Here is a 10,062-nt window from a genome sequence, read left to right on the forward strand (position 1 = left end):
GCGATGCCACGCCACTAGAGTCGGAAACGATGCGTTTGGTAAATTGAGTCAAACTGTGATAACTCCATCAAGGTAGTTGTTCCTATTAGCAAGATAAGATAAGATAAGATAATATAAGATGGTTAGCTATTTTTGAGGAGTGCGGACCGGGTGGTTTGAGGGAGGAAATATCAATTGATTAGCGCAGTGGCATTTGACATGTAAATACCGTAAAGTGTGACATCAGACCGAGTGTGACATTGCATGTTTCACTTTAATAGTAAAAATAGTTGACGTGGGGGGTATTATTGTCCATCCTGAAAATGTGACACCAGGCATTCACCAGTTTGCTCTTAATAGTAGAGATTGGCTGATTCAAAGCAGATAAATAACTATGTGAGCAGTAGGAACCTCGAAATTTCTTCACAATATGTTACTAACTGTAGTAAATCAAGAGAAATAACCTTTGCATTCGAGTTAATATTAACTGTTGGTTCCAAGTCAAAACAAGCGATACTTCACCAAAGGACCATTTGGCAGATTTAAATGAAAGGGAAGAAAATTATTTGCATATTTACTTCTGTACAAGTTTTACAGTGGTTGACATTTTTAATAGCCGTTCATCTGCCCTGATCTGATGGTGGTAAATAGATGGAACCAAACAGACGAAACCAAAATCGTAGGACCGGAACCAAAATCTGTGGGACAGGAACCAATAATATATTTTACGAAGATAGTAAAAACCGAACAACCTTTAGATCCGCCAAACTATTGGATTAGTCTGCACAAATCTTAAAGTCACCCAAGTCTATTTACCCTGTTTTCCTCACCCATCTCTCGCATCTCTCAGTCTCTCACGGATGAACTCTCGTATCTTTCTCCCGATTCCGATGAGCGATGGCAGGCGAGGCAAGGATCAGCGGCGGTGGCCTGTCGCGCGCTACCCGGCACTGCCAGGTACTGCCCCCTGCTGGCCTCGTGCGACGGCCTCCGCTTGCTCGGCATCGGCCGCGCCGCCGGCCACAGCGTTGGGCAGTACCTCATCTGCAACCTTACACGTGAGTGGAGCAACCTCCTGCGGCCCTCCGGCAAGTACTGTCTCCGTCTTCAACATCCACGAGCCCTCCGGCAAATACTGGCTCCTGTAGTATGCCACGATTGAGTTGTTCATCAGCGGCCAAGCACCATACTACTACGTCAGCTTTAGTCCCGGTGATATTGCCCGGGCTAGCTTTAGTGTAGTTTGTAGGAACTAGTAGTTTCTATTTTGCCTAAATTTGTAAATTATGTCAGATGATCACGAAATTACTCAATTTCCTAGTTTAAACATCTCACGCAAAAAATCTGAAATCACGTTTAGGGGTAAATTTGTAAATTCTGTCGGATGATCACGGAATAACTCGATTTCCTAGTTTAAACATCTCACGCAAAAAATCTGAAATCGCATTTAGGGGTAAGTATACAGGATCTGTTCTGCCGATTTCATTTTTCTCGCGAAAAAAGTTGATGCTGTTAAACCCATCCACTTGGATTTAGGGTTTCGAATGGGGTATCCGCTAGAGTTGCTCTAAGAGATGCCACCACATCGGGCGTTGCCGAAACGCCTTCAAAAATTATGTGCCCACGTCTCCTTCCAAATGTGCCAGAAAATATAGATCACCATCCAATATGACAAATATGTTTAGAAATTGGTCGAATGGTATCGACAAAGAAAACTAATACTAAAATTCGCATTTGTGTTTCAGCTCTATGTTGATCAATTTCGAATTGCAGAAAGGACATTGTGTTTAACATGAATGATTCTACAAATATTTTGCAGCTTATCCATATGGCACTTAACCAGAACATATCCTTGGAGAATGCACAACAAAAACGCCATCCAATATCACAATTATGTTCGGAAATTGGTTGAATGCTATCGACAAAGAAAACTAATGCTAAAATTCGCATTTGTGTTTCAGCAATTACGAATTGCAGAAAGGACATAGTGTTTAACAGGAATGATTCTACAAATATTTTGCAGGTTATCCATATGGCACTTAACCGGAACATAACCTTGGAGAATGCACAACAAAAACGCCAAACATCTCCCTTACAAAAAAAATAACAGGATTCCTTGAGGTCTTATTTGGTACTAAAGTTTATGTGGGGATTAGTGTGAATAATACTCTAGAGTATTGGGTGATCTCCTGCAGTCACCCAATCCCTGCAAATCCCCATCTCCAATCCACTAGCCAAGGGGTAGAGTATTGAGGATTGAAAAAAATAAGATTTGGAAAAAAGTGGGAATAAATGGGGGATTAAACTCGTTCAATACTCTAGTACCAAACAAACTTTTAGAAACAAGTGGGGATTTGAAATTTGGTGGAGATTATCCTCACTATCCCCACAAAAACTCGAGTACCAAAACAAAGCCTGATAGATAATCTCTATGCTGCGTATTTATCAGGCAATGCAAGGCACCAACACCCTGACAAATAGGATAACCGGTTAACCAAAGACCTTGAAATTCGGCAGCCTACTTAAAGTCCTTGACTGCATGTTGGAGAATTGGGAGGGAAGAAATCTTACAAGTCCTAAATTATCTCATGCAAAGAAATTTTTTGCTAAGCTTAGCAGCACTGTAGATGCAATGCTTGAGTTGCATGCTTCAGTTAGTTTCTTGGTCCACTGTTTCAACGTAATTACTAACAACAGCATAATATTTACACAATACTTACTTCCCAACTTGACATGAGAAGCTGCATTAAAAATGAGCAGTCAAATGACAGTTATGTTTGTATAACCTCACGGATAGTGTAAAATCAGGAGGTGTCCAACTTGGCAGTCCCAGTCTCGGAGGAACGCATTGACTATCCAGCAAGAAGCCACTGCTCGTGATATTTGGTGCTCTTCAGAGTCTGGACAACCATGCAGTAGCACCATCGCATAGCAGACAATAACAATATGTAATCTACACACGGGGATGTATCAGGTGAAAATGGACCAGATTCTGCAAATCTGAAAATTTGCTATACTGACCACTAGATTCCGTACCGATGGCTAGGATCCTTTGCAACTGCCACCCACGTCTCAATGTGCGTTTTACAAAAAGACGCCAGCAATGGTACAACTATTTTGCAGAGAACCCCTCCACAATTCTCAGTCCCCTAAATCCTCATCCTTCGTTGGACACTTGGACTGCAGGATGGACATGAGATTCCTTTTTCACGGTGGTAATGTAGTAGACCAAATTCCCAATCTTCATGGCAGAATTAAATTTGGGATCTGAACAACAATGCTTTGAACACCAATTAAATCTCATGTAATCCGAATCCAAGTTGCGCAGAACATGGAATCCGTATCCAAGCCGCAGGTAGAAAGCTAACAGCCGAAGACAACGAAAATGGAATAAAACTCAAATCTGGTATATACTTCCATTTTTATTCCCGGAGAAAACACATCAGAGGATCAACAAAAACTAACCCTAACCAAGAACACTTGTTCAACATCTGAGCCAAATATAAATTCATGAAGAACTGCACGAGGGTCAGCTTAGATTTGGGGAGGACAAAAACCACACCAAGAAGCTATATGTAGCTGGATCCATGGGTTAAGAGTCCCCCGTGTAGGAGGAAGATACCGGCGTCCATTTTTGGTGTGGGCGGATGTTTAGGCGGCAGTGGAGGGGAGTCGCTATCGCTAGGAAGGGGATGATGTCTCATGCATATTGATAGAAGAGCGGGTACAGAAGTCAACCAGAATAAGTGTGTAGGGGTGTTTCCATAAAGGCACAATAGAGATAAGAACGGGAAGAAATCTGACCACACGTACCTGATGTAACGGTCTTGAGTCTTGACGGATATTTGCAGATTTGCAGAAACTATCCGTTTTCAGGTGATACGTTCCCATCTACACACTACCTTTCAATATCCAGCTGGCAGTCTTCAAGGCACAACCTGGTGAACGTTACCTTCCCTGTCAATAATTACTGTAGAACAGTAGGAAACCTGGTAACCAATCATCATGCAGTAAATATCCTACCAAATCCATAAATCCCCATAAATCAACTTTGCGGCACTAGGACACAAATCAGCTTTAATCGATCTAGTTTGAGAATGCAAGTCACCCAACAATGGATATCTCAAAAAACTCATCTACATCTTAGTATATTTTGTTCACAACAAGGAAATGCAAATGCATGCAGGAAACTATGTACTTTTAGTATTTTAATCAAAGGTAGTATCGAAAAAAAACTTGGCAATTGTGTAAGCTTCTTCTTAGTACAAGTATCATAATCACCTCATTCAGCTTTCAGGGTTAGGAGGTCACCCCATATGAGGACCTGAAGTACGCCATCAATCTTAAAAGCGGCCTCTGATCTATGACAAGAGGTTGACTCTGGAGTATCTGCTCAAGCCTCAAGCCCCCTATTGTTGTCGGTATAACAAAACCATAATAAATACATGCAGCAAAGCAACCAGTCCTGGTCTACTTGTACAGCTGTATACAAAGAATAAAATCCAATAAGCTAATGAATTGTAGTAGCACCTTGTAATCACATGAGCTGAGCAACAGAAGATTTGAAGCTGATCGCTGAAGTGTCCCAGTCAAATACTCTGAGTATAACTGTTGCATGGGCTTGAGAATAGCTTCACTATATGAGTTCAGACTCTGAGTACTGTGGTTTGCTCCCAGGTGTCTCGGGCCCCCATCACTTTTCAATAAATGAAGAATTGTATTCCAAAGTTCCAAGAAATTATGTAAGGAACCCCAGATGTGAGCTACATTCCTGTAAAATTTCAACAACTAGTAACTTGATTCCTGTAAAATTTCAACAATTAGTAACTTAATTCCTGTAAAATTTCAACAGATAGCAAATAATACCTCCATTATAGATCCACACATTTTTTTAAACAAAAAAAATTCTTCTGAAAATTTACAGGTAAGGCATCAGGATCTATATGTGCTTGTTAAAAAAAAGTTTTGAAAAAATTAATCAAACTCCAATAGACCTAAACTTTGTTTGGGTTTTCATTCAAGCTATGTTATATTGGGATTTGTTGAAAACAAATAGAGGCAATGGTGAGGCCTAATATAGTAATACTAGACACACAGCCATCATACAAAAAATGAATATATGTAATACACGTTTAAAGAAAAGACAAAGGATCAATCATACCTTGAAATAATTTCAGTACTTCCATTTCACATCCAATGTGACCATCTTACTGCAAGAGCTGTTAGGAACAAAAATGCTGAATATCCTGTCATTATGTACCATTCCTGAGCTAGCAAGCAGCACTTCACAGATACAGCCCCTTTCTGTCCAAATGTAGCGATGACAAAACCTGGCACTCCACTCTTCTTCCATGTCATGGCAGGCACTGTAACTTCCCTTGTCCCATCAGCGTGGGTGTAGTCTGAGAAGCTATGAGCATGAGCACTAAATATTATCCTGCGGAAGAAGAAATGATAGTATGACTTCATGTGCATTCCTATGAGAAAGAAACTCAATAAGATTTGTTTCAACAAGCATATCGAACAAAATATTATTCTCCTTTTTTGAAAAGTAATTTACCACAAGTAACTGAAAAATTGCAGCAGGTGACCAATGCAACAAAAGAATCACATTTAGCAGTTATAAGTAATTCAATTCACAGCTATACATTCAGAAACTACGGCGGTATACTAAGGAGTAACCTTGGTTTAAGTGCCTGAAGAATATACTGCGTTGAATTTGCAGGGAGGGTATGCAGTCGATCATACAGCTTTGTGCCATCATCTCCACTGCAGGATCAGATTACAGTCAATATGATGATCACCCCAATACTCAGGGCAACACAGACAACAGTGGCACAAAATTGCACATTCAAGATAATTATTATTCCAAAATTGAAGGCAAGCAGTACAAAATGACACTGAATGAATGGAGGGGAAAAGTTCACATGTAATAGTTAAATACTTCCTCTGTTCATTACTGTAAGACCTTTTAGATATTTTGACCTTTTAGACGCAAATTTCAGCGTGTGGGAAAAGTTCACATGTAACAGTTAAATACTTCGTCTGTTCACTCATGTTCTAAAATGTCTTACAATAGTGAATGGAGGGGGGTAAGTTTAAATATGCACAGAATATATCATGTGCTTTTCAAAATGCCAATCTTGCATAATGATGGAAACAGAATATAGCATTGGTATAGAACATAAGTTATGAATTTCACAAAAAGGGGAAATGAATTGTGCCTTAACTCATGGTACATAATATCTAAATTTTACCTTTGTTTAGAACTGAAGGAAACCAGAGGATGATCTGAGACAGTTCCCTCTGGAAATATGGGGACACCGATGATTCCTCCATCAGACTTATCGGACTTATGTAGTGGAATATGGAGTAAAATGATTGGACCAGATCCCGAAGTCATGCTGTTTTGTCTCCAACTGTGGGCACCGGAATCTTGTTGTTTTTCACTTCCCAGAGAATAATGTTGTGGTCCGTTTAACCTTTTCCTTTGAAAACGATGGCTTTCCATCTCCATAACCTTCTCAACGCCAAACCGCAACATGTTGTCACCACAGAGCAGTGCAATCGCATTTAAAGACAAAAAACTGGTATTACTTATCTCAAAGGAACCACAACCACTTGAATCTAATCCTGGCAAATGATTGGCCATACGGTGCACCAATTTACCATCCAAACTCAAACATCCGCCCACATCTTTATCACCTAACACGATATGAATAGGAAGGGAAGAGTACTGCCCCAGTATCCCCTCAAACTGTTCAAGAACAGCTACCCATTTGCTCTCGCTCTGCTCTGAACCCTTTGCTGAGATGTCCCCAAGGACTACGATCATATCTGGATTCGTTGTCTGAATAGATTTCTGGCAAAGGCATAACAAACCAAATTAAGCTTTTGCGCCATAGAGAGAGTGATAAGCATAAGTGTGTATATCAGTAGTACCCATCCAAAATCTGATAATTGACACATCACATTGGAGTTAGACTTTAATAAACTGCCTCGTATATGAAATGACGTTGCAAATTATATGACTGAAAAGTGAAAATAGCATCCATGGCAATATGTAAATAGTCTTATCTATACCTAATAATAAAAGCAAAAGGGCTTCTTGTTGGTCCGTCTGTTTTTGCCCCTAATTTTCTTCTAAATTACAACAGCTGCCACCGCCAAGTGAATAAAGTAACGGTTCGTCCGTAGGCTCCAATCTATTTGGTCTATGTACGTGAGTCAAGGCCCGTGGCGTTAAGCCAATGACAGTCAAGTCATGTAAAAAAAAAGGCAGCCAAGTCCCGTGGCCCGGCCCAATCCTCAAGCCGGTTCCACTTCATCTTCTCCAAGGCAACGCTCCGCCACGGGAATCCTCAGGCTTCTCCAATACGAACACTGCTCCGACAAGAATTATTCCAGACGGCTCCGTCACGGACCGTGCTCGGCCACGCGACCATAGTATTACCTCATAAAAAGACTCCAGACCCTCGATTCCCTCGATCGAAATCGAAATCGAAACCCCAGCTCCAAGTCCGGCCGGATGTTCGGGACTCCAGTCCCTCGATTCCCTCGATAGGAAACAAAATCGAAATCCAAGCTCAAAGTTCCGCCGGAAATTTCGCCCAAAATGCCTCGAGCGAAATCGAATTCGAAACTGCAGCTCGAAGTCCCATCGGAAGTTCCGCCCAAGATGGACATTGCGATTCCGAACTTCCGCCTCAGGTCGACGTTTCCGCCGTCTCGCCACTTCCGTCTTCACTGCTGCAACTTTCACTGAGCAGATCAGCCCTGGGAGTCGGCGCGGCGTAGCTGTTTTTTGCAACTAGACGATACGGTGGCGGATCTGATGATGATGCCGTTTCTGTTGCGACCCTGCAATTTATTTCCTCTTGAGCTCATAGCATACTCGGCGACCAGATGAGGTGGTAATGAGCCGACCGATTGGGCGGCGTTCTGCTGTGGAGGACCTGAAGCCAGACTGCACGCGCACATCGTCGTCGCCAGCGCGTCCACGCGTTGGAAACTCCGTGATGGCGCCGCACGCCACGAATGCTCCTCCCGCCTTCACCAACCCCTGATATTTTCTTGCTGCTGGCTGTGGTGATGTGGTGTGCTGTCGCAGCTAGCTCATCAAAGCGCTTTTAGATTTAAATGAGCTCTGTTTCTGCTCTTTGTTTGCTACGCACATTAGCAGGTTCGTGTAATTTGACAGGTGATTGATGTTTATGCTCTTCTTAGTCTATTTTCTTTTTCTGGAGTTCGTTACTTTGATGACCTAACTATACCTCAAGCTAAACTCAGTCATTGGCTGTAACAAACTTCAGTGGTGCATTCCTGTATAAGAATTTGGTAATATAAAGATCTTTTTTTGTAGATGATAGATGGAATATGGAGTAGAATTTAGCATGAACACTTGAGCTAGGATAACAATAAAATATTCCTTTAGGCTATATCAACTAAAACCATTAAACACGATTCATATGGAGCATTTTGGATTGTGAAATGGATAATAGTAATAATACAAAGGGACAAAGGAAACAACCGTTAGCATTTTTCTTCTCATGTCACATGTGTAAACATAAATGAATATCTTTAAATCCAAAAAAATTCATTTTATTTTCTTTGTTTGTAGTGCTACATTTTGTTCAAGAAATAGGTTCATGCCAAACCTAGATCTCATATCTGTCTGTAAGTATTTAATTATAAATTCGTTTGGATTTCTATATTAATAAAATTTATAGAAGGGTGGCGCCTACCATCTTTACAAGTATGTGTATTACAAGTCGGTATAACAATGGCTCTACGAATTGATTATGTATGAGAAATCGTGTCCGATGATGACCAAGAGAAGAAGTATCAACGGAGGTGATGAGCAGGAGCATTTGGGGAGTATTTGTTTCTCTCAAGTATTTATTTATCCCGGTGCAACGCACGGCCACTTTTACTTGTACATACCTAAAAGGACATAGCTTCCTAAAGTTTGAGCACAGTGAACAACTTACTATAATAAGGTGAAACAAGCAGCTGATTCCTACTAAATGAAGAAGAGTAATCAACCTAACGCATTACTAAAATAGTAAGTGGCCTGAATCACTCGAACAGGTATGAAAATTCCCAATTCCCCGACGTTCCGCCTATATAACAGGTACAGTCTACAGGTGATATATACTTTCTACACGGGAAGTTAAGCATGCAGACACATAAAGAGTAAATACACACACACAAAATCGATGAAATTTGGGTCGCTCGCATCTGAATCTGATCAGCGATCACTTACGGTGATTAGCTTGGACATGAGGTTATCCCGGAAGAAGCGGTCGGCGTATGTAGCATCCGAACCAAGGAGCATCAGGTCCGCGACCATCATGGCCCTGAGGTCGCCGGAGGTGGGGTCGAGGGCGGGCGAGCCGCCGGAGCAGGAGGGCGTGGAGAGCCAGTCCTCGAAGGCGAGCAGGGCCGCGATGAGGAGTAGCGGAAGATACGGGTTGGGCCATGCCGCCATCGCCGGTCCGTGGAGGGGAATCCGGAGAGGAGACAGAGGGCGAGGTTCCGATTTGGTCGTCGCTGGCCATGACGATTGTTGCTTCTGACGGTGAGATTTGACCGGCGGTAAAACGGCAGTTAGGGGGCATTTTCAATCTATATCTATACCTAATAACAAAGGAGCTAACGTTTCCGTGGTTCGGTCCGTCGGTTTCTGCCAAAAAGTTTCGTCAACGCTTTTTCTTGGACCGTTTTGCTCTCCCACTAAATCTCATAATACGTCCGATGCCACAGTACCGTTTCGTTCGCTTCTTTTCTCCAACCGGAAAACACGACGAGGTCGACCTCTTCCGAACCATCCTCATTCGCACGCGCGCCTCCACGAATGTCTGGGCATCTCCCGGAGAACTAGGCGACGCAGCGCGACGAGGACCAAGTGACGGAAGACAGCGGAGGTCGCACTTGCTCGGGGAAGGGCGAGCACGTGCAGGTGAGGTCCCGCGTGACGAGGAGCGTCGGGGACGGCGCAGCTCACGGAAGGCGCGTGGAGGAGGGCTGTCGCCTGCGATCACAACGAACGGAGCGGAGGCCGGCCGGAGAAGGAGCGCAGGG

The 10,062-nt window shown here is 42.5% G+C and overlaps 1 protein-coding gene across 10 annotated transcripts in view; it reads right to left on the minus strand.

Annotated features, from left to right (window-relative positions):
• The window catches only part of LOC127317621 (uncharacterized), a 93,736-nt gene extending 84,166 nt beyond the window's left edge, over positions 1 to 9,570 (minus strand). The window contains exons 1-7 of one of the 10 annotated variants that reach the window (XR_007861294.2): positions 9,245 to 9,570; positions 6,237 to 6,841; positions 5,662 to 5,748; positions 5,141 to 5,416; positions 4,510 to 4,750; positions 4,261 to 4,388; positions 2,262 to 3,968 (exon numbers count right to left, since the gene is read on the minus strand). Coding sequence is in view for 2 of the 10 variants with exons in the window: in XM_051348191.2 (XP_051204151.1) it covers positions 5,167 to 5,416; positions 5,662 to 5,748; positions 6,237 to 6,841; positions 9,245 to 9,469 (1,167 nt within the window). In the remaining 8 variants the exon portion in view is untranslated. Of the gene's footprint in view, positions 1 to 2,258; positions 3,969 to 4,206; positions 4,783 to 5,140; positions 5,457 to 5,661; positions 5,749 to 6,236; positions 6,842 to 9,244 lie in introns of those variants that run through there. The other 9 variants (XR_007861298.2, XR_007861296.2, XR_007861301.2 and 6 more) reach the window with 9 other exon arrangements.
• Between the last annotated feature and the right edge of the window lie 492 nt (positions 9,571 to 10,062).

The sequence above is a fragment of the Lolium perenne genome, chromosome 7 (genome assembly GCF_019359855.2).
Source record: "Lolium perenne isolate Kyuss_39 chromosome 7, Kyuss_2.0, whole genome shotgun sequence".
NCBI lineage: Eukaryota > Viridiplantae > Streptophyta > Magnoliopsida > Poales > Poaceae > Lolium > Lolium perenne.